Source organism: Cryptotermes secundus, unplaced genomic scaffold (assembly GCF_002891405.2).
Source record: "Cryptotermes secundus unplaced genomic scaffold, Csec_1.0 scaffold79, whole genome shotgun sequence".
NCBI classification, from domain to species: domain Eukaryota; kingdom Metazoa; phylum Arthropoda; class Insecta; order Blattodea; family Kalotermitidae; genus Cryptotermes; species Cryptotermes secundus.
The window spans coordinates 1,375,255-1,400,848 of record NW_019741974.1 but is presented as its reverse complement, the minus strand read 5'-3'; the positions used below and the strand labels follow the sequence as shown (position 1 = coordinate 1,400,848).

The window sequence follows — 25,594 nt, the reverse complement described above, 5'->3', positions numbered from 1 at the left end:
ATTACAGTATCGCTATTGTCCCTTCCTATGCAACGGCCAACTGTTGGGGCGACAATACCGCTATTGTTGCTTCTAATGCAAAGGTCTGTTCTGGTGTTACTATGGAAGTGTCTTCTGGATTCCGAACATGTGACAATATATATATATACATATAAGGTATATACCCTTAGGTTTCCACACTCTCTTGTCATTGTTTCACTGATGTTCCACATTCCTTTCAGAAGTACCAATGTATTGTATGTTACGAATCAGTAATATCAAATCCTCAATACAAACTAATTCATTACTCTAAACAATGCAGACAATAAATGTCAAAGAATGTCTTTAGTTAGGAATGTAATAGAATATAATAATATTGTAACGTGTCGGCAAACCAGAGGAGTAACTTCTATGGAAACGCTACAATAGACCGTTACAGAGGAGACAACAGTTGCTCCATTGTAATTCTAACAGGAGTCTCCATGGTTATAACGGAGGGTTCGTTGCCTAACAGCGGGCAAGGTTATAGATAGCCCAGCTTCAGCGACAAACAAAGTGAGTCTCGGAATAGCATTCGAAGAAGTCAGTCGCGGAACAGCCTTCGGAGAAGAAACTTTGGAATATCCAAGTCCAGTATCGCCGGAATATTGTAATTGGTTATTGTAAGACTGCAAGTGCAGATGATTGTAAAGTGTGTGTAATGCGAGTGAACAGAATAAACTCGCTGCACCAAACCACGGCGTGAACTTATTTGTAGCGTGACAGACAACCAAACACGCTACAATATAATATCTGAAGGCATGCAATTTAAGACTGATGTCAAAGCTGTAACATATGAGGGTGCCTGAAAGATACTCTGGCAATATGAGTGCATGTGTCCGCACATACACACACCCCTTCAATCAATTCTCATTACAAAGGTAGAATCACATGCTTTTTGCATTTGGCAGGGACTCTGACTGGAAATCTTAGCTGTCCTGCATACCAATGAAGTGTTCTCTTTGAGAAAATCAGCCATTGTTATTACCAGAGTTCCTCTTTGAAGATTTTAGAACATTCTTATGAATCAGAATGCTGCTATTTCTTTGACTGTGAAACCAAATTTATCTACTAGATTGAAACTGAAATGTACCCCAGCACTGTTAACATTGGGTTTCTCCCTGCTTCTCTAAGCTCATTATCCAATGTAATATTTATACATAATCAATTATTCTTCCCAGTACAGCTTGAGAAATATGTTGCCAATTCACCACAGGCAAGAAAACAGAGACCGCTGAAGAGCACGCTATCAGCTTTAGTTTAAATGCAGGTCTATTATGGATTCAAGAGACAAAATGTCTCTCTCTCTCTTTTCTTTTGGTAAACTGCTGTGTTGAAGAAACTGTGTAGACTTATAAGCATAAATATATTTGTATAAAGCATAAAGCAAGGCTGTGGGTTGTTAAATTTAAGTTGTACTTCTGGAATAAAGCTTTCTACCTACTTTGAACCAAATGTTAACATACAATTCTCTCTCTCACATGCACACAGACGCACAACACAAAATTAGGTCATAAGCTAACTTAAACAGCTGGTGGACTTGTTGCTCAGGCTCTAATACTTTAAACATTAAAAACAACGCAAACTATTTACAGATGAGTGCAACTATGTACTGTTGTCTTTGATCACTAGGTGAAATGCGAAAGAGAGGGTAGAGTGTGTGAATTCTGCAGTTACAGAATAAATTAAATGAAGTCGGCCACCCAGATAAATGTATTTATGGTACACATGGTGGTAGGAAGAAAATTGACTGAAAATGAAAAGGATGAAAATATGATTGAAATTCTTTCTTATTTGGAATCACAAAATGGAGTGATTGTGATGAATCACATGTGTTTTGGGCAATGTTCAGTTACACTCTGGGGGGTGGGGGGTGTAGAAATCTCAATCCAGATGGCAAGAAGGGTGTAGACACAAATGTCAATGCCATCTGAAAGGAAAACTATCCCCAGCATGGTGGCTCTATTCATGCACCACTAACAGAAATAACATCATCACAGATAATAAAGATTTCTGCCTTAATTCCCATTAAACACTATTACCCAGAGAGTTAATATACTTTTTAAAATGGCAATAATCAAGACTGTTTAAAATTGCCTTTATTATATGGCAGATCACCAAGTTAGAAATCATACGCACTAGTTCATTGGTTTAATACATTCACTGGTCAGAATTTAAATGCCTTTTAACACAAGCATTCTTACTGGAAACACAATGTTTATATCAAAAGCATACATCTCTATATATTTTGATTCCTCAAAACTTGTACTGTGATCTAAGATGCTAGTGGTCTACGGACAGCATCTGCAGGAGAAATGATGGCATATTTCTAACATAGCTAAAATATATGTTCTTCTCTAAAAACACATCTGCCAATACTCTGACACTTGTTTAAGTCTCAAGGATAAAATATACAGTGCACCCGCAAATGTGTGACTTTTGACAAGTTCATCAGACTGCATCAAATGTACTCTGGCATGCATACTGGCTGAACAACACACTAGCTAAAACTTTTTTCACAGTTGGCAATGAGCTGTTCATGAAAGAAAAGTAGTAGTAGTAGTAGTAGTAGTAGTAGTAGTAGTAGTAGTAGTAGTAGTAGTAGTAGTAGTAATAATAATAATAATAATAACATACATATACAACTTTTCCAGCCTAATTGGCCTCCTGCCCAATTGACTGAATGTCATCATATATCACATAACATAACATTCAATTACAATTAAAATCACACTCACGGTATAATTAAAATATATTTGGTACAATCAAATTTACGACTACCTTCCATTATAAAAAACAAGGTCAACTTACTATATATATCTTAATTACCACCGTCATATTCTTAAACTTAAAACCTATTATATCAAAATAATACACAAAAGATAAAATTCAATTTAGATAACGATTAAATAATTTGAAGTCCAATCTCTTTTAAGACTTCCATTCCCTTTATAGGCTGAATCATATTAAAAACTTTACCTAGTTACTAGTCATTTTATTTACACTTAAATCTATTTATCAAGGAGAATCTTATTCATTTAGCTGTCCTTCTGAGGGGAACTCATGCAAATTATACACTGGGTGTTCCAGTAAATATCTTTTGAGTAGGAATTCTCTATCTGCTTTTACCATTCATAGTTCCAAAAGCAGTCTATTATAAAGCTTAATAGCCATATTTGTAACACCCTTCTCATATGTTAAGGTATTATAACTTTGCCCGCGAAGGTCTTCTTTCTTTCTTTCTTGTGTCATACTTATGTAGGTCAGAGTTTTTTGTGGTGTAAATGTTATATTTCTTGAAATAACGCAACACCTCTAAATTATACAAAGATGTTACCGTTAAAATCTTTAATTCTTTAAATATAGGTCTACATGATGTTCTTTTTGTTACCCCTTTCATTATTCAAAGAACCCTTTTTTGCAAAATCAGAATTTTTTTACTTTCACTTTCTCCCCCCCCCAAAAAAAAAATATCAAACCATAACTTATTTGAGATTGAAATTTAGCAAAGTACACATTCCTAAGGACATATGGGCTTACTTCGCCTTTCAAAGCTTTAATAATGTAACACACCTTACTGAGCTTTGTACAGACCGACTGAATATGAATGTTCCATTTTAAATTAATATCAGGAAACCTAAACTGTGCTGTATAATTAATTATTATATTTTTAAAGGTAATTACTGGCTCAATGCTATCTTGTAGTTTATTCACATGGAAATACATTGCTGTAGTTTTCTCATTATTTATTACCATATTATTCACTGAAAACCAAGATTCGAGTTGCTTCATTACCTTATCTATTTTGTCTTGAAGAATATTTTTGTTCTTTTCTATTACCAGTATACTGATATCTAGCGACTACCTGCTACTTAGCAGGCTTGTTGTGATACCGGTTCTGTATCCAAGGGCTTCGGCCATGTAAGGATGTCTTGGAGCGTGCAATAAATACAATACAATACAATACAATATCATCTGCAAATAGCACCACTTCCCCATAAGTTATATGGAGGGGTAGGTCATTTATGTAAATCAAAAACAAAAACGGGCCCAAGGTTGACCCTTGTGGAATCCCTACCTTTACATTCCTTATTTTTTGAATTAAAATGAGTCATACAGTCCCCGTTACCGTTAGAAATTAATTCCACATATTGTGCCTTCAGTGTAGATATGTAATAAGACAAATTATATGACTATATCCTATAATATTGTCCTACATCATATAGAAGAAACACTTCATTATATATGATTCTGAAGTTAATAAAACTGTACCTTCACCTCATTAGTAAAATTTTATCAAAGTACCAGTACTGGATTGTGAGGAAAAACAAAAAAGAATAATCACTGAGGTTCTGTCTTCTAAGTCTCACATAAGCAGTTCTATTTTCTTGACAGTTCCATTTACAAATTAGAATGTTTTATGTTCTACTGTTCTCACTGTATGTAAAAGGTTCAAGGCATCATTTCTTAAACTAATATGAAAATTAGAAGCCATTAGAAAAGGATTTGGAAGGCACAGTGTGGCTGTACAATTTTCTTTGGCCATTATATCCAGGTACATTCCAACCATTCAAACCTCTTTTATGTTTTTCAATACTGACCTTTGAAAATATTTCAGAACAGTTCGCCCATGTACAGTCCAATCATGCAAAACAAGTTTTCAGTTTTCACTTTCCCATATCCAACATACATATGAGAAAATATTCTGATGGAGAAAAAAAAATCAGTATTGAGACTGTGATGGTTTTGCACATCTTCATTTCCTGAACACAAAGAAATGTTTTTTGGAGTGCCACCTCTTAGTATATATGCATGTGCCCTTTGCTAGAACTTGAGCAGGCAGACACATTTTGTTCATATTTGGTATTCAAAAGTTTGTCACAAATCAATGCCCAGTGAATACAAATATTCTAGCTCCAAAACTAGGTGCCCTTCAGATGGGTTCCAAAAGAAACTGGCAATATTCTCTAAAATGTTTTAATGATTCTGATGAAATTTTGGTTATTTATGGAGACCATCACCCTAAATAAAAACGTACAGGTCAGCATTCATGGAAACAACAGTACATCCAGTAGAGACCCAAATGAAAAATGTTAACATTCTTGAAAATGGTATGGATAAATTTAATTCAGGAGCTTATAGATAATTTCTGTGTAACATTTATTTCAGGACAGTAAGAGACTTTCATCCCTCTGGCATATGTGAAGTAATTAAACTATTACACAATGTGTGCATGTCCTAACTTGAAAATTCAGTGACCAACAGTGATCTGAACAACCATCAGTTTTGCGTTCAGAGAGCCGAAACGGTTAGCTGTTGCCACTTGATCAACTTATGTCACTTAACCTACCAGTTTTTTCTCATATAGCTTTCTTGTCTGACACTGCCACTCTCCGTAAGAGTATATTGTATACCTAATGCTTTTATATGATTGAGGGCCACTGCTGCAGCATCCCTAATTTGGCTCAAAGTTTTGTTAGGATTTAAAAAGATCTTGTAATAAGTTAAGTATTAAAGTTTCTTTAGAATCTGGAAATATTATTTGTGTATTGTGTAGCAGCTGTATGGCAGAGTTCCTATTTGTAAACAGCATACTTATTCCCTTGAAATTTTGAATCAAGACTAACAATATGGACAAACACAAGCCATTACTGAAAGCTTGCCCACAACTATAAACTACATGTACTGCTCAAAGATGCAGAATTGCTAAACTGAGCATGTCTTATTACATCACTTTATCCTGAACACCATCACACAGGAACCATGGAGATATATAAGATATTTGTATAGCCTTATACAACATAAACTTTAAGATAATGAGGAAAAAAGGTGCCAGTTAAGTGATTTTTTGGCAGAAGAGAAGGCATTCAAGATGGTAAAAGATGTGGCTATAGAATAACTTAGGAACTAATCAAAATATGGGAAAGTGAATGTCAACACTTAGAAGAAAGCAGAACTGAACATAAAACACAGAAACTCATACAATGGTTTTAATAAAAAATATGGATATAAGGAAATCTTGCTAGTGAATAAAACATGAGAAAAGAAATTTGTTCACATATTTCAGTAAGACTGTCCAAAGAATCATATTTTTACAAAAAGCACTGATTGGTGACAAGACTTTGGTCTTCCAGTACAACCTCAAACAAAATGCCAAACCTCATATGGAAAATAGTCACGATTTTCCAAGATCAAGAAAAGTCTGAATGACAAAAGTTAAAGCTATGCAGATCAGTATTTTGCATATCAAATCAAATCTATTACAAATCTATTCGTCTAAAAGAGTCAACCATGTTTTGTAATGTTTATGGCAGTACATTAAAAAAAAAAAAAAAAAAGGTGTTACACTGGGCAAGAAGATTTTGCATCATGACAATGTCCCTTCCCACACAGTACTTATAGTAAAGAGATTTTTGGCCAAGAAAGAAAAATTAACATTGGGAAAATCATCATACTTGACTGATTCAACTCTTCTTGGAAGGCTCACATTTTGAATCACTTGAAAAGATGGAGAGCAATGTAATGGCGGGACTGAAAGAACTTCTAGAAAATGATTTCCAGAAGTGTTTCCACACATGACAGAAATGTTGGGATTCCTACATAGACGTCAGAAGGAAGTACTGTGAAGTTGACCACACTCAATGAAGTTCAGTTATAATTTTTGATATTTGTTTCTTTATGGGATTAGTGTAGTTAACTGTCAGACTTCCTATAATCCAATGAAGTTAAGCAGCACTACACTGGACTAAAAAAAATGACCTCATAAGAACCTTTAACATATAATGAAGTATGAGGACATGTGTATTTCTCCTTAAGTTTCATGACTATTTGACTTCTGTTAGAATGATCAAAACAAAACAAACACCGTGATTTCAGTCCGGAAGCAAACTATACCGACCGAGCGGGACCGCCGCTTGTTGGCGAAGTTAGTGCCAACTTTTGCGGATAGAGGGTGTCGCGTGGTCAGCACAGTGAATCCCCATGACTGTTAATTTCGGTTTTCTAGACCGGAGCTGCTATTTCCTCGAAATAGCTCCTCAATTATCATCACGAGGCCGAGTGCACCCTGTTCCAGACCCCCTACTCCTCAGAAAGAATCTGGTAGCGCCGGGAATCGAACCCAGACCTCTGGATCTGTAGCCAAGAATGCAGATCACTAGACCACAATCCAAATACGGTCAAAGTCATAAGAAACAGGCCATGAAACATTTTATGAACACTCTTGACTGTGTAAATGTGTCTAGTACATGTACATAAAATGATTTAAGGCATATCACTACTAACATTCAGCGATAGGTAAGATAAGACCAAGACATGGAATTAGCAGATATTCCTGAGCATACATGGACTAGGGTATGTGATATAAATTTTTCCTCATGTTTTTTGAAGGGCAAATATTCTGGAATCAAACAAACAACTATGTAATGAAATGTTCACTAGAAACAAAGAGGAAGGCAGTTCTTATACCCAAGTATTATACAATTAGCCGGGACTCCTAAGTGTTTAACGTTGCATAAATGAAAGATGATTATACTCTATATGGATCAACCTAATCCAACCCAGCAACATAAGTAACATTATAATTCTATAGTGTAGCATCCTGCTGCATTAGTGAAACTGGTTGTACTTATTCATCTTCTGTATGCAACATACCAGCAACCTTCTTTAATTGGATAATTATTTTTTAATTACTCATAAGGCACTATTTTACACTTGACACTAACTTGTCAGTTCATAACACACCATGTTTGAACCATTACTCTGTAACAAGTACAGCCTTTGCTATGAAACAGACGAATCAACACATGTCCATTGCTATGAAACAGCTGAGTAAACATTCTGCAACAGAGCCTTACTGCACAACATTTTGTACAAAATTCTCTATTTTATCTTATTTTTCAGGAGTATGCATGTATCTACATTGACTTGCTACTGATTATATTTCTATAATATACAGCGAAAACTCCACTTAAGGTTTCTGGAAGTAATAGATTTGATACTGAACTTTGGAAAATTTTAAATGAAGGAAGTTTGAACTGAAATTATTGATTTGGGAGCAACTAAATTGAAGATTAAATGAGGGCTCCATTGTGTATATTTATATATATACATAAATATTATTTATATAATAAGTTGTATACTTCAATAACTTTGCAAAATGTAATTAAATATATGAAGTTTACAAATATTTTTGGTATGATAAAAAAAGTTATATAAAGGTTTCATCACCTTAGTGTTCATTATCTGCAGAGAAATGGCAAGTACCCTTTCCAGTTCATTCGATACTAAAATTCCACATCATGATTAATCCAGACAAAATAATGAACCAAATATTAAGCACGGCACATGTATCATACATTGATAATTCAAACACATGGCAGGCATGAAATCTCACCAATGTATCACACCACAAGCCGATAAAATAGTAACGGTAAGCACAAGTGTCAGCAATCCACCAATCACAAGCCACATTCTAAGGTTCTTACACCTCATTTTAACTCTGATGTCACGGGCTCCTTGACGAAAAACTGTACCCTGAAAAAAGAAAAAAGCACATATTAACAGCATATGAACTAAACATTAAAAGAATTCAAAACTGGAATCAGATTATTTCATGTTTCAGATAAATTAAAACTTACAGGTTTTACAACTATTAGTATATTACCAGAAGGACTTACAACACTATAACCATTTTGCAGGTAGTTTTGGCAAAAAATAGCTGAATGTGGTTCTGAACACCCCACTTATTCAACAGATATTCTGCATGAATTATTTTTCTTCTCTACCAGGAACCATCCCAAGGGGTTGCAGTTTGAAGGCATGGATTACAATGGTTATTGAAAAAAATGCAGGAAAATGATTTCTGGAAGTACTTTGACAGTTGGAAACAATGCTGAATTTGTACACAGCTGCAGGAGGTAACTACTTTGAAGGAGTTCACTGCAGTTAGAAACAAAACTGCTTCAGTCTACTGTAACACTACAAATTTCTAATCAGTAACAGATTTTAGTGCATCTCTGGAGTTAAAGTTATCAAACCTACCTCATGGAAGTGAGTTACAAAAAGCGAGGATGATCCATGATCATGTTCAATGGTGGGATTTAGTGATAACTGTACTGAGTATCTGGGTTATATTACAAAGGCATAATTAGTTAATAACACTGCTGCCTGGAGAATTACTTCCCCTGGCTATGCAATTAATTTAAAATGAAGAATTTCTTCAAATACATTATTTATTCTCAAAACATATTTGAAATAAAACATTAAATATTACCTAGCACTTCACACCTATATCAACTACTGCAGTATATTGTATAAACATAACTTTACTACATGCATCTTGTTCAATCACAATGTATAATATGTATGTAAAAATTATATATTCCTTCAGATGCAACTAGTTTATTGTGAATAGACAAATCACCTTACATGTTTCAGCCTGTCTTTGCCATCATCAGAGGTACATCAGTATTAATTGGAAGTACTGTATACATTTACAACATATTCCTATATATGGATCTTATATCTTAAAATTATAGTCAAAGACAAAACTTCTTAGTTAATTAGAAGCTAATTAAGAAACATACTGTAGTGTGTAGACACACTGCTAGGTGGAGACCATGAAACAAACAAGACAACAACCATTCAGTTGTGGAATATTAGCCAGCAGGTAATGACATGAAGGCAGAAATTGAAGAATCTCCACTGTTGGAAGTCGTTACCAGGAAAGAGATAGTAAACACTGTAAACTGAGAGAACCTTACTCACCTGGACTGACTGGTGCCTCATCAGGGAGTCGCTCTGGATGAGCAGCCTTAAGGAGGGAGCAGTGGGAGAAACTGGAGAGTAATCACCATGAGAAATGAGCCATGGGTAAGGAAGCGAGACCGATCATAGACATCACAAGCACAAAATTCAGAAGAGAAGAAATGGTGGTATGCCGGTAGGCTGTTCATGACGAATAGCCTTAAGAAGGGAGCACTGTAGTGTGCAGACCCACTGCTAGGCAGCAGCCAGCATGCCAATGGACTGGCTGAGTAGTGTTCACGTGGCAACCTAAACAGTCCATGCGCAAAAGTAGAGAAACTGTTGGAAATGTAATTTTCTGCACAGGCCCTGCCAAGGGGCTATATAACAAATACACCAGCCTAGCACTAGTCAGTTGTAGGGAAGTCTGTGAAAAGAAAACATGGAGGTTGGTGTAAGATGGCTGCAACCCTGGGAGTTAGTGAGTCTGTGAAGGGAAGACACAGAAGACTATGCATGCTGCAATCTTAGCAATCTGTCATGTGTAAACCGGTGAGCCTGCTATAATTAAGTGCAGTCACGAGTCATGTGTTATAGTGGTCAATAAATCCGCTATCCAATCCAAACCCTGTCTGTATTCATGCTATCATGTGACAATACGAAGACAATCATAACAATATTCTTTTTGACACAGCCATGACTTATATAAACATGCCCTCTTAACCCATTACACTTCTTGTATACAGGACTACAGATCAACCCTACAAAGTCTCCAAGCACACTCCACAAAACAAACTGGATCACCACAGAAACATATGGGTAAGCATTTTGTTAGATTTATACTTTCACAATTACATAACTAAATCAATATATGATATAATGCATTCCTACATTATCTTTGCAGATAAAAACACACCGCTCCTCCCAACTGGAATGTATTTAATTAAACCACTAGCAATAAAATCTCAATGTAATTAACTTTTAACCAACTACAAAGTTTTATCTTGGACTATAATTTTAAGATACAAGATCCTTACACAGGTACGCATATCGCGAATATGTACAGTATTTCCAGTTAATGTTGATGAAACCTCTGATGATGGCCAAGACAGGCCAAAATATGTAAGTTAATTTATGAAATCACATTAAACTAGTCAGACCTGATGGAACACATACTCATTACATACATGTCTATGTATAACTATAATTGGAGTCGTATAATTACTTTGTAATTACTGATCAAATTCACTGTTTATGTCAGTCACTTGCAAAATTATATTCTAGTTTTGTATTATAATATTTTAACAGTTAATAATTCTGCTTTCTTAAATGATACTTACATGTGACTCCAGATCTTCTGTTTTGGACAGTAAGTCATCTAACCTTTCACCACGCCCTATTACCTTATCTACATTGTCTAACATAATTTGTTTCACATCTTCCACCTGGGCACGAAGCTTAGACACTTTGTCACCTCGTCCAATGTTAAAGTCATACTATGCAAAGAAAACATTGTTATAAGACATAGTTTCCATGTCAGCACACAGAATGGCTGCAGTTCTTCAATGACGTACAAAAGGGCCGGAAACAGGGCTAGATACTGCCTATGTAGTTCTAGGATATTTTTCTTTGTGGAGCTATTTATAGTACTTTTTTTTTTCTTTTTTATGTGGGGCTACAGCCCCAGTTTGGGCCTAGGCCTACCTCCATGAAACTCTCCGTTTCACTTCGGTTTGCTAAATCTTACACATATGGTAGGACTCCTTGGGCGGGTGATCAGCTCGTCGCAAGGCCTCTACCTGTAGACAAACATAGAAAAACGCACACAAACATCCATACCCTGAGTGGGATTCGAACCCACGATCCAGGCTTCCGAGCGAGTGAAGACAGTGCATGCCTTAGACCGCTCGGCTACCGTGACCGGAATTTATAGTACCTTAAGCTGTCATAACTGTCATTCCCAAAACTGATACATGTAGGAACAAATTCTCGAAAGTGCATTGAAAAAATTATTTCTTAATATGGGTTCGTAATTTCTCAGACTTTTCTGCTGATTAGGAGCATCTGCAAAGTTCTGACAAGCCATTTCTATCCCTGGTGCAAAAACACTCACATGTTTGGCTTTTTATAAAAATTATTATTTAATGGATTAGGATTTCTTCACATTCTTCTGAAAATGTTTTCAGCTTTCATAGCCTTGAACAGATTCTCTTGAGAAATTGATTTTATGAATTAAAAGGTTAATGTAATTGTAACACTACTGAATTAATTAGTATTCATACAGGAATGATAACTGGGTGTATAAAGAATGCAAACAGTGAATTAGGGAGTGTGAGGGAGGAAGTGGTTATTGTTGTTGTTGTTATTTATGGGTTATGTGATGATGCTGTCAGTAGCTTAGACTCTGCAGTGTTGAATGGTAGAATGATTAATAAATGAATTGGTAAACATGTGGAAGCAAGTAATCATGGCTCAATTTTTGGTACTACCCCAGTGATTGCCTAGATGGACTGAGGAAAAAACTCAACAGGAAATAGCTGAAGTTATTTATGTACTGTTAGAGAATTTAGGTCAAAAAAGAATTAAAGAAAGCAAAGAAATGCACTATGAGAAAGCCAAGTAAAGTAAAAAAAAAAGTAGAGTTATCCCTGTACCAGGCCGTGAAGTCCCAAAGGGTTGTGACATGTTGGGGGTCCCACATTATCTAGACAATCGGCTCAAAGATGGCTGTCAGCCCTACGCGCCGGCCACCCTTTACTCCCCAGGAAAATTATGTAATTAATTCCTGGTACTCATTTCTGTTAGAGGCTGAGTCAACCCCAGGGCCATAGTGCGGCTGGAAGCATTAGGTCAACTGAAAAAATCCAGTGACCTCATCGGGACTTGAACCTGCAACCTTCCAGCTTGTAACATAGTGCCTCAACCAACTACGCTACCGCGTGCCCCCTATGAGAAAGCCAAGAAAACATTATACTGCCTTCTATTCCAACTCTAAAATGTACATGAACCAAAGCACCTTGCAAACCCACATTATTTCCCTTTTCTGAAAGCTCTTTCTGCTGTCTGACTTGAACTTTAAGGACATAAACATATTGAAATTCATGTTTGTATGCCAATCCAATATTATTAACACATACTTTAAATGAAGCACAAGCTAAGGTTTATATATTTCTTCTCTAATAGGCTCATCTAGAAAAACAGTGATGTAACATAAAATGCAGATCCCATTAAGATATACAACTTTTATTTGAGACATTCTTGGATATGGTTAATAAAGCAGTAAGGAAACTGACAATATAGAGGATGATATGCATGATGTGATTAGCATTGCAACAAGATGTTTGTATATTAAATAGATAAAGATATATGGTTCGTGTTGCTGGTCACAGTAGCCGAGCAGTCTAAGGCATGCACTGTCTTTGCTCACTTGGAAACCGGGATCGTGGGTTCGAATCCCACTCAGGGCATGGATGTTTGTGTGTGTTTTTCTGTGTTTGTCTACAGGTAGAGGCCTTGCGATGAGCTGATCACTCGCCCAAGGAGTCCTACCGTATGTGTAAGATCTAGTAAACCAAAGTGAAACGGAGAGTTTCATGGAGGTAGGCCTAGGCCCACTGGGGCTGTAGCACCAAAAGAAAAATATGGTTCGTGTTAAGAGTTATTTATGTTTCGGAGTAATACATTCCATACAAATTATGACAATAAATTTACGAACGAAGCTAAATGCAACATTTAAACAGAATGAGAGTGGAGATCTAATACTAACAGTTCTCATTGACTCCTAGAGGAAGAAAGATTTGCTGGTAGAGCTGATAGTGCTGAGATGAAGTGGGGAGAGGCTTACAGACTATGGCTGAAAGAGTGACAGCGGGAGGGGACAGGAGCAGTGGTGGACATATTATGTACAAGGATGGAAAGCTCCATGCATTCTTGGCCTTAAGACCAGATGATGGTAAATGTAATTAAAATGCATACTTACATTCTTATGCAAGTAATTCTGTAAGACTGTGATTTCTTCAGCATTTGACATCACAGTAACAAATGCATACATTGTATAATACTGAAGAGTTCTGTCTTCTGTGATATAATACTGTGAAGTACACTGAAAGTCACATGATGTTTTCAAGAATAATGATTCCTCCATCTTGAAGGTTGAAGAACAAGCCAGCAAGAAACCAGCATCAGGCAGGTATCAAGTAGAGCCCTTGTTTCTCTCTTGGCTTATTCTGCAACCCTGAAAATGAAGGCATCATGTTTCTCTGAAATGTTAGAAGACTTTCAATGGATTACACTGCATTATATCCTAGAAGACAACTCTACTCACTTCTGCTGCAAACAACCTCAAATCATACATTTTATAATACTGCCTGATAAGTAACACGATGATTATAGGTGGTGAGATGGAAATGACACAGGCGATATCAGGTTGGCTTATTTTATGGCAACATCACAGTATCTGATGGGAGTGACTAAGGAAAAGATGAATGACTAAAGTCCATGATAAGACCTGACCTGATCAATTACAAAATATGAATTAGGAATACCAACTACTATATTGTGATGTTTGATTATGGTTTTTGTTATTACTGCAGGGCTGTTCCCCCACATACGGTTCGGACATAACTTAAAGCTCTTTGTCTCATATAAACCTAGTAAGAGAGGGATACCCATACAGACACACAGACTGACGGACACATTTTATGAAGTACGCTGTTGAGATGGGCTGAGTTGCCATGATATATATACCAAGCTTCATAAAGATTGGTTCAGCCATTCAAAACTTGATAGCGGGGATATAAAGACACACAGACTGCATGGAGATTTCATATACCTAAATTCATTTATTCAAAATAAGGAAGATATGCTAAAAAAAGGCAACAATCAGAGTTCCATTCTTTCTGTATTACAGTGGCAATATTTCATCTTACTTACACAAGAAAATATAAAAATACTGACACTGTATAATCTCTGAGGCATGTAGACATGAATTAATCATGCTCACTACAGTCAGACCTGTTCTATTCATTAACTAAAATAACAATGATAGAATTACAAACACCAACTGTATAAAAACCTCTGAACTTCAATAAAAGATCTTTCAGGCTGAGCAGGAAAAACATTTTTTGCATGAAACTTCTACGAAAAATTGAACACTACATCCATTCCAACACTTTATATGTTTGTGTAATCATAACATGTTTCTCCTAGACAACAAATCAGTCAAGATCAAATGAAGTGGTAGTAAATAATAAAATGCTCAATCCATCATAACTTCATGATACAAAATTAAAAGAAGAGTTCACACAAACTGCAAAAAACTATAATTATTAAACAATGATAAACTGATTTCATCTATGAACATAAAATAGTTCTGCATTATATAAGCTTTCTAAAGTGTATATGCTTTGCAACTTTCTTTCTAAAAACATGAACCTACACCACGGTACACAATCTTTGCCTTTGTTTCAGGTGATGATATATAATGTTGTATTAAAACGTCTGTACTCACCACTACTGAAGCCATGACAGGGCAAAAGTCCCTGTCAAATTCATTTTCACTTGCTGTCACAGCCCTACTGCATAGACTAGGAACCTCAAGAAACTTCTCCTTTAATGCATCCAGAAATGAGAACGGAAGATAATGTTTTCTGGTTAAATATGTCACACAAGTAAATGCTATGCCATTTTCGATTAAAACATGAACCTGAAAGCTGTAAATCATAACATCTTTAATAAAACATACCCTGTGACATTCACATATCAATTAACATTTTTGCTTAAACTCGACCTTACCTGTCAACTGGGAATGCTAACTTCTTGTCTTCTGTGCTGTTCAAGGTCCGTAATACTGAATGGATCATTGGAGTATAATTTTCTGCTTCAGTTTGATGAGACACCAAAATTACTTCGCCGTATGAAATACAGCAATACCTTATCTGAACTACAGTTTTTGGCTCCATACTTAAAGATCGTAATTCCTATCGCACATTATGAACGTGTTAGCATCTTGGAAACCGAAACAATCTTCCTTTTGTTCTCTAATCTTCACAACGAATATCTTCTCTTTCTCTTGTTATCTGATGACAAACATCTGAACCTCATTAGAGTTCAAGCGCTACCTAGCGGTAGAAGCTAGAACTTTGTTTACGTGCGATGACTTCGATGTATTCGTTGGCAATATTGAAATCTGGATACCGACACCAACCTGTGGTGCACAGTTCAATTTAGTTCAACGGGAGTAGCAAAGCAGTGCTTGTCGTCACGAGTCGGCAGTATCACAGGTTCTTTGTGTACAATTAAGGCTGTGAAGATGGCTATCTGTCATAATTGGCGTCTTCTTGCATTTCGTGTCATGACCTTTGTATACCATTAGCGTTTCTGCACTGACCTCAAAGGAAACGATTACATTTTTTTCAAGACGGCGCAAATGGAAACTTTGACCCATTTGTTCTACTAATCACCAACCCTGCTCTCTCTGTGACTGATAGAGAATAGAATTTTCACAGCCAGCTGCGGACCTACCCTTATGTTAATGACCTGATAACATTGTTTGGAATTTCGACATGTAAATATAATTTGGCCTATCAACCTTCAAGAACAGTCACATAACTTATCTACTCTTGCGTCTTCGGTCATACCATGCCAGTCTTTCCAGAAGAGACCATGAACAAGGCCGTGTAATAGAACATTAAGCACATTATTTCACGAAAGTCGATAATTGGTTCATAAATGTACTATGACATGGTAGACAAAGATGTTACCAGTTGGCGGACTCTATAGGCTTGGGAGCCGGAGCGGACTACAGAGCAAACGGGTGGGGGTGGGGGTGGGATTAAATGACTAAAACAAAACAAGGAATCAGTTGGATATGATGTCCTCACGGCGGTGACTATACGGAGTATGGTTTTCTGAGTTGAAATGCCAAGTAATCAGGAGAGAGGCCGAAGTTTCTTCAGGCTCGAAAAGTAAGCGAAGTAAGAACCCAGCAGAGCAAGGAGACGGCAAGCAAATTTCTCGACTTGCTTATCCTTCTGGCTTGAAGATGAAGGCAATATATCTTCCAGGCTCTCTCCGAGCTAAACGGAGTTACAAACCTGAAGATTGTACTGTGTGAATAATCCAGATATGTTTTGCAGTGGATATGGTGGTTGCCAGGTCAATAGTTAAGTATGTAGTCATTAGAGACACATAAATCGCACATTTTAACAATATTTTGTGTAAGTCGGCTATCTGCTGAATTTTACCAAATTTGACTGGAACCGTGTGTGTCCAAGAAAGACAGATTTCACTGTACAAGACGTAACGTTTCAGGAGTTAGTTATTCTCCTGTCTGCAGTCGATTTATTTTTGCTATTATTATTAATATTAATATTATTAAAAATCATTTAGAATATGCCAATAGGAAGGTCCAGGAAAAGCAGGTGGGACTGAAATTAAATGCGACACATTAGCTGTTCGTCTGTTGGCGATAATGTAGATACCATAAAGAAAAACACACAAACTTTAATTGACGCTAGTAAGGAGGTTGGTCTAGAAGTGAACACAGAGAAAATATTGTGGGAATCTGCAAAGCAGATCACCATTCTCATCCTTCACTTAGTTACCTGTAGGCTGGTAACCCCTCTTAAATTCATTTATTCCTCTATACGGGTCTCCAATATTCTTGTTATTACTCCCCGCTTCAAGCCCATTAATTTTTGCTTAGAGATAGTCCTTCTTTTGATTCCTGAGATGTCCACTGCCTTCACGTCTTCTATTGTTCAGATTATCCCCATTTATCCCACTAGGATCCTGTAACGACTGCCATTTGTCGTGTTTCCTTTGGTATAATAATTTTGATCATCCTTCATCGAACCATGGTTTATGCTTCTTCAGTTCATAATAACCTAGACTATGTTTGACTGAAATTTTGATATTCTCTCTAATAGTTTCCCATGCTCTCTTAATATCGACCTCAGTGTCAAAATTTTCCAAATCTACGAATTATTTGAGATTTCCAACACGATACAGCTCTTTATCCTCTGCCTCATTTCATTTCTGGAATTGAACCTCTCTGTGTGTTGTTTGTTTGCTCACTGCCAGTCTGTCCCTAACCTTCGCCACCACCAGGTAGTGGTCAGTGTTACAGTCTACTGCCATGAACGATCAGACATCAAGTGTACTTGAATGCCGTTTCCTATCTATCAAAATATAGTCAATTTGGTTGTGCGTCTTTCCATCAGGAGATGTCCAAGTAAATTTATGAGGAATTAATTAAACGATTTTCCTGGGGAGTGAAGCGCGGCCGGTGCGTAAGGCTGACAACCTTACCGCCATCTTTGAGCCGATTGTCAAGGTAATGTGGGACCCTTAACGTCTCACAACCCTATGGGCCTTCACGGCCTGTTACAGGGATAGCTTTACTTTTTTACTTTTACGGTGTGGCAACATTGTACTTTTGACATTCAGAATTTTGGATGTATCAGAGTTTACTACTGTAATTCCATTATTGTTACTAATTTCGTGAAGTTTCTCATTCAAGAGTGCTGGTTTGAAAATATCCTCCCTGCCTAATTTGGCAGTGAAATCTCCTAACAAAATTTTCATATGGTATTAAGGGAATTTATCGAATATACGTGCGTTCTAGTTCTTCATAGAACCTGTCCTTTGCATCATCAATTTTATCCTCTGCTGGAGCATGAGCACTCAGAACAATGATCTCACACCAGCGAACACTTAGTTTTATGTATGATATCCTATCACTAACTAACTCTTGCCCTCTTAACTCCTGATACGATTCTCTTATATAGTAAAAAGCCTGTACCTAATTCATAATTCTCATTCTCTCTTCCATAGAAAAATGTATATTCGCCTGCTGATTCGGTGCCAACTGCGCCCCATCTGCCCTCCCGTGCTCTCATTAAATCTAACTTCTATGTGGATATTTCTTCCGTTACTGTCCTGCGCGTTACTGAATATAAATCAAATAATTTTCGTGAAGTTATTTTAAGACTTTACAAATTCCGAGATCACCCTGTGTTAGGCCTTTGTATCTTGTTGTGATCAGCATAAAGAACATCATTGCAGAAAGAGTTGGGATCACCATCAGTATGGTGTTAAGAATGAAGCCTGAATATTTTATATGAGGACGTCACTGAAATATGGACGTTATTATTAGGATTTTCTTTTAGCAAAGTGAGCAATGATACCATTTTGCTCGTTCGCAATGAGGCACAAAACGTCCCACTTCTGCCATTTGTTCACAAGTACTTTCTAAAGGAAGGCGTATCCTCGAAAAGGGGGCGACTCTAGCCGTACGGCTGGAGCCAAACAGAAGATTGCAAAATACATATATGGTTTTGTTTGCAGAAAGAAATTTGGCTTGCAAAACACATTAGAATTTCAGAAGGTATAATTAATTTTAGCTGTATTTAGTGACAAGGCTATCATGATCAGCTCTTTGACATATTTATTACTTAAACGACAGTAATTCTGAACATAAAAGAGACAATTAGAAGGGTTATTTATCCTATATGTAAATTAAATATTATTCAAAGCCAGTGGCGTCAACCTTGTTAATGTTATAAGCTTATACACAATACAACTGAGACAGCTAACAGATTCGAGTTGCAGAAAAACAAAGTAAGACAGTCATACGACCTGCCGGCTCCAGCCCATTTCAGGTCTGGTAACGTACTCCAAATATAGATGTCATGGTTCTTCTTCTTATGGGAATGGAAGTATGAAAGCACGTGACTTCTAATAAACGCACAAGGCGCCTTAGCTTGAAAGCAGAACTGTATGATGTCATGTTGCAGACGTTATATAGAAATATACAGATTTAGTTGGATTCTGAAATGTATGTTATTTACTGTCAAATCTAATGGTAGTTGTTAATAAGAATCATACAAACTTTCTCGAATAGCTGAATCCACTCCTTATCCTGACACCATATTTCTTGAAGAACCATTTTGATATTCTAATCCAAACTCTGCCTATTTCAGTTTCTTTACTACAACATTTAATGTATTTATTGTCTCCAATACGTACTACAAGCCATTTCATACTAATTTCTTTTCTTCACAATAGATCCTACTAGTACTTTATGCATTACACAAATTCTGAGGTTCTTCACTGTGCGATTATCTCTAGCCTACCCTTGCTCCCTTTCAGGTGCAAACAATTCCTTCAGAACCATGTTTTCAGACACCAACTTTAGTTTCTTTACAGTGAGAAACAGTGTTTCACACCCCTGGAAACAAAACTAAAAAGTATTTTTCTGTATAGGCCTGACGTTACTTCCCTTTCAGGTGCAAACAATTCCCTTAGCACCCTGTTTTCAGTCACCAACTTTAGTCTCCTTACAGTGAGAAACAGTGTTTCACACCCCTGGAAACAAAATTATAAAGTATTTCTCTGTATAGGCCTTCTGTTACTTCCCTTTCAGGTGCAAACAGTTCCCTTAGCACCCTGTTTTCAGTCAACAACTTTAGTCTCCTTACAGTGAGAAACAGTGTTTCACACCCCTGGAAACAAAATTAAAAAGTATTTCTCTGTATAGGCCTGCCGTTACTTCCCTTTCGGGTGCAAACAATTCCCTTAGCACCATGTTTTCAGTCACCAACTTTAGTGTCTACAGTGAGAAACAGCGTTTCACACCCCTGGAAACAAAATTATAAAGTATTTCTCTGTATAAGCCTGCCGTCACTTCCCTTTCAGGTGCAAACAATTCCCTTAGCACCCTGTTTTCAGTCAACAACTTTAGTCTCCTTACAGTGAGAAACAGTGTTTCACACCCCTGGAAACAAAATTAAAAGTATTTCTCTCTATAAGCCTCCTGTTGCTTCACTTTCAGGTGCAAACAGTTCCCTTAGCACCCTGTTTTCAGTCAACAACTTTAGTCTCCTTACAGTGAGAAACAGTGTTTCACACCCCTGGAAACAAAATTAAAAGTATTTCTCTCTATAAGCCTCCTGTTACTTCCCTTTCAGGTGCAAACAGTTCCCTTAGCACCCTGTTTTCAGTCAACAACTTTAGTCTCTTTACAGTGAGAAACATTTTTCACACCCCTGGAAACAAAATTAAAAAGTATTTCTCTGTATAGGCCTCCCGTTACTTCCCTTTCGGGTGCAAACAATTCCCTTAGCACCATGTTTTCAGTCACCAACTTTAGTGTCTACAGTGAGAAACAGCGTTTCACACCCCTGGAAACAAAATTATAAAGTATTTCTCTGTATAAGCCTGCCGTTACTTCCCTTTCAGGTGCAAACAGTTCCCTTAGCACCCTGTTTTCAGTCACCAACTTTTGCCTCTTTACAGCGAGAAACAGTGTTTCACACCCCTGGAAACAAAATTAAAACGTATTTCTCTGTATAGGCCTTCTGTTACTTCCCTTTCAGGGGAAACCAATTCCCTCAGCACCCTGTTTTCAGACATCAACTTTAGTCTCCTTACAGTGAGAAACAGTGTTTCACACCCCTGGAAACAAAATTATAAAGTATTTCTCTGTATAGGCCTTCTGTTACTTCCCTTTCAGGGGAAACCAATTCCCTCAGCACCCTGTTTTCAGACATCAACTTTAGTCTCCTTACAGTGAGAAACAGTGTTTCACACCCCTGGAAACAAAATTAAAACGTATTTCTCTGTATAGGCCTTCTGTTACTTCCCTTTCAGGGGCAACCAATTCCCTCAGCACCCTGTTTACAGAGACCAACTTTAGTCTCCTTACAGCGAGAAACAGTGTTTCACACCCCTGGAAACAAAATTATAAAGTATTTCTCTGTATAGGCCTTCTGTTACTTCCCTTTCAGGGGCAACCAATTCCCTCAGCACCCTGTTTACAGAGACCAACTTTAGTCTCCTTACAGCGAGAAACAGTGTTTCACACCCCTGGAAATAACAAACTGAACGTTTGCGCTTCTAGTCCTTACTTATCATCCTCCCTGATGATCCTGATGATCATCCTCCCCATATTCATATACCCTCGGAACTGGGTTTTACTCTCGTCTTCTCTATTGGTAGAAGCTATATAGGTTAGGGCTGACCGTAGAGAGATCATTGGTTTCTACAATTCCGTTACCATATTTTACTGATCTGTTTCCGCAGATACCTGATTACTGAGATGTTGCGTAGCAGTGAATGATTTCTAACTACGATGCCACTATCGTGTCGTTGCAGTGTACGAACCAATGGGCGCCCGAGCTGCCATGTTCATTCGTACCTTACAGACAGCATATTACCTCTCCGCTACGGAGTTCAGCCTGTTGATGCTATTTAGGGGAAAAGCCGCCATATTTGTGAGACCCATACGAAACATAAATACACGCTATGGGAAGGATGCAGAATTTTAGTGTGTTAAAGCAGGTGGTATCAATAGAATCACTAGTCTTTAAGCCGTAGGCGTGATTGCATGAAGGATCAGCATGTCATAAGTACTGAACCAGAATATTATATTATTTTCTGAGGCAGAGTTATTGGAAAATAACTTGGCCTTAGACAAATACTTGAAGGAAGATGCAAAACGCCTTCCTAGTCTGCATTTAATCCGGGGAATGTAGACGTACGCAATCTCAAATTGTCTACAGTACTGAATTAAACACAAAACCGGACAATAATAGTGTGGAAATGAAATGAATATATTGAAGGACGAAGCAGATGGGAAGGCTGTGTTTGCGAATAGAGCAGTTTCGCGAGCGACCATTTGTACAAGTACTACAATACATCACAATAATATCAAGACATTAAATTGACGTTTCAGGAAGGCGTTGCTCCACAGACAATTTAAGAAGTTCCAGTTGCACCCTAGTAGTCCTTTACGACCACTGTCTGCTAGAGTAATTTTGATACTGTGTCCGAGTTTGGACGAAACTAATCAAATCGGTGCGCTCGAGTCGATTATGTTTGCCATTTGTGGGTCTCTGTACTAAATGAATTGACCAGAACAGGAACCCACACTGCTCAGACTGGATGTACAATAAACAAACTTCTTTGTTCCTCATATGATTGATATGTATGAGGCATCGGTTTTTAATTATCCACTTGATGAACAGGATAACTTGAGCTGTCACGTTGCTTGCGTGTGTACCACTAATACTGGGCCCATATTTTGGCCAAGAAATTACTATTTCCAGCATCATCGTGGTATGCCTCAGTTTTCTGGTGACATTACCCCGAGGTAAAGTATCACCGTATCCATCTTCAAGCAAACTCAAATTCATTCTGTTTAGTGCCGACTTACAGAAAAGTTTTAAGATTTGAGAGAAAAATAGGTTTCTAGATCAAAACAAAAATATAAACGTAGTTTACGAGTCGTTGTTTACATTCCCTAAAGAAAACGGACAATACTTCGTAAGAAGAGGCACCGACGAAACAATTAAAATTAATATTAGTACATCTACATCACGACCCTCCAAAACAGTTTATTATATTGTTACGCGTTGCGCTATGGATGACGCCCCTCCCTCCCGCCAGCCGTGACGTGCCGAGCGGAGCCGAAGTGAACCGAGTCCAAGCACACTGGTCGCTATGCAAAGCGAGTAAACAGCGGTTGCTAAGCAAAGCCAGTCAACACCCCGCCTCTCCCCGCGGTGACGTAACACGGGACGCCGCAGTTGCTACGTAACCGTAAACAATTTCCAACAGCGTTGCTAGGCTATCGGTAAACACGAGACTAGGCAACAAGGAAGTAAGGCGTTTTCCATTTGTCCGGCTGAGGGTTTATAAAAGAACTACACTGCCTACGAAGACAGTTTAGTTGGAATCTAGCCAGCGGAGAGTTACAAGTTGAATTGAATTGTGGTAGTCACCGAGTTTAGTTGTAACGAGCGAATCGTGATAGAGTGGACAGATTTGTGTGTAGGGTTCTAACGTGTGTAAACCCGTAACATTGTTGTAATTAGTTGCAGCCTATACTTGTAGGTTGTTAAACAAACCAATTAACAATCCAACGGCGTCTTCAGTAACAAAACACGGCACTCTGGAAAAAAGAAGTGGAGGCCTATTTTCAAACACTAACGGGAGCCCTGTGTGCTGCCCCTATTCTTGCCTACTCACAACCAGGAGAGAATTCATTGTGGACACAGATGCAAGTAATGTCGGAATTGGAGGAGATCTCTCTGAAATACAGGACAGACAAGAGCGTGTCATAGCTTACTTCAGCAGGACGCTAAACAAAGCAGAGAGAAATTACCGCGTAACTCGACGAGAACTACTTGCCATAGTGAGGACACATTAACATTTCCACAACTATCTCTACGGACAACAGTTTCATCTGCGAACAGACCACTCTGCGCTTACCTGGCTTATGAGTTTCAAGAACTTAGATGGACAAACTGCGCGCTGGATACAGCGTCTACAGGAGTACATCTTTACTTCGGAGCATCGTCAGGGCCGGAATCATAACAACGCCGACGCCCATTCCCGACGACCCTGCGAAGAGCAATGTGCGCACTACCACAAAGATGAGACACGGGCAGATGTAAAGAAAATACGCGCTACTGGAACCCTACCGGCAACCCGCTGGGACCCGGTTACCCTAAGAGAGGAACAGCTAAAAGACCCAGACATAGGGCCTATTCTACAGGAATTAGAAAACGGAAAACGACCGAAATGGCAGGACATCGCGGATCGGAGTCCCACGTACGAAAGCTACTGGGCCCAGTGAATATCGCTCGCTGTGAGAAACGGCGTACTAGAGAGCGACTGGGTATACGCCAACGGAAGACGTCAAGTAGCCCAGATAATTATTCCTCGGAGCAGGGTGAAGGACGTTCTGAGCGAACTACACGGTGGACAGTCAGGCGGTCACTTCGGTGTCAACAAAACCCTGAATAAGGTTCGGCAGAGATTCTACTGGCTCCAAGCAAGAACCGATATTGAGAAATGGTGTCGACAGTGTGACATATGTGCAGCCAGTCGGGGACGGCGGACCAGGAATCGCGAGCAAATGCACCAGTAAAATGTCGGGGCTCCATTCGAGAGAGTAGCCATTGATATCAGAGGGCCCTTCACTCCGAAGGCTCCAAAGTAACTGTACACTGCTCATTGCCAGATCACCGACCTTGTCAGGCTGTGGCGCCACGGCCTACTCTAACTTGCGCCACTGATAATTCATTGTTATTGAGTCACGTATTTTTTCGCCCAGTGTTAAATTGAAACCAAGACCACAGCGGCTACATTTCTTTTCATCAGTATCACTCAACAGCTGATCTTTCTTCGAGTACATACCTAATTTGTCACTGCCTTGACATTATGGAGTATCACCAGACCCACCTAGATCTTGCTGATTGGAACTTTCGCTTTCTTGGTTGTAGCCGTGGACGCTTCATCGCAGGATTTCGTGGGTTCCCTCATCGTCTACTTCATTGAATGCGCCTCCATATGGAATTCAGTGAAGTGATTCCTCGGTTCTCAATGAGGCCAGTACAGTTTTCATCTCTGAGACGATCGCAGCACTCTCCTCTAACAACATCCTGAGCTCTGATAGCTCCTGCTCTCTACTGCTTTCCTTACGCCACAGCCGTTGATATGTGTAACCTATGAGATAAAGCACCATGTCCGAAATGAGTTTGCCGATGAAGCTGAAACTCGGCGAGACAAAGAACGTCCATAAATTCTGGTATTCTTCTGGTAAGCTTCGGCGAAACTCCCAGAACTGCGCGGGTTCCATTTCGGGCGCTGAAGTTGGTCCGGGCACTGGAGCTGGTTCGGGCGTTGAAGTTGGTCCGGGCACTGGAGCTGATTCGAGCCCTGAAGTTGGTCCGGGCACTGGAGCTGATTCGGGCGCTGAATTTGGTCCGGGCACTGGAGCTGATTCGGGCGCTGAAGTTGGTACAGTCACTGGAGCTGATTC

General features: G+C 38.3%; 1 protein-coding gene and 1 long non-coding RNA gene across 2 annotated transcripts; both read right to left on the bottom strand.

Moving 5' to 3' along the window:
• Positions 1 to 2,099: 2,099 nt before the first annotated feature.
• On the bottom strand, positions 2,100 to 6,925 carry LOC117282971. Its single transcript, XR_004513950.1, has 2 exons — positions 4,620 to 6,925; positions 2,100 to 3,949 (listed from the first exon to the last, which is right to left on the bottom strand). It is a non-coding gene; the product is annotated as an uncharacterized LOC117282971 (long non-coding RNA).
• Positions 6,926 to 8,164: 1,239 nt separating this feature from the next.
• Positions 8,165 to 15,884, bottom strand: LOC111872837 (vesicle-associated membrane protein 725). The gene is made up of 4 exons (XM_023867046.2): positions 15,559 to 15,884; positions 15,275 to 15,476; positions 11,106 to 11,261; positions 8,165 to 8,553 (listed from the first exon to the last, which is right to left on the bottom strand). The coding sequence occupies exons 1-4, from the start codon at positions 15,723 to 15,725 to the stop codon at positions 8,410 to 8,412; spliced, it is 669 nt and encodes a 222-aa protein (XP_023722814.1). The 5' UTR covers positions 15,726 to 15,884; the 3' UTR covers positions 8,165 to 8,409.
• Between the last annotated feature and the right edge of the window lie 9,710 nt (positions 15,885 to 25,594).

Coding starts and splice junctions, on each gene's coding strand:
- LOC111872837 (XM_023867046.2), bottom strand. CDS start 15,725: ATGGAGCCAAAAACTGTAGTTCAGATAAGGTATTGCTGTATTTCATAC. Junction 15,477..15,558: donor TTAGCATTCCCAGTTGACAG/GTAAGGTCGAGT, acceptor TATGATTTACAG/CTTTCAGGTTCATGTTTTAA. Junction 11,262..15,274: donor CTGTCATGGCTTCAGTAGTG/GTGAGTACAGAC, acceptor TTCTTTGCATAG/TATGACTTTAACATTGGACG.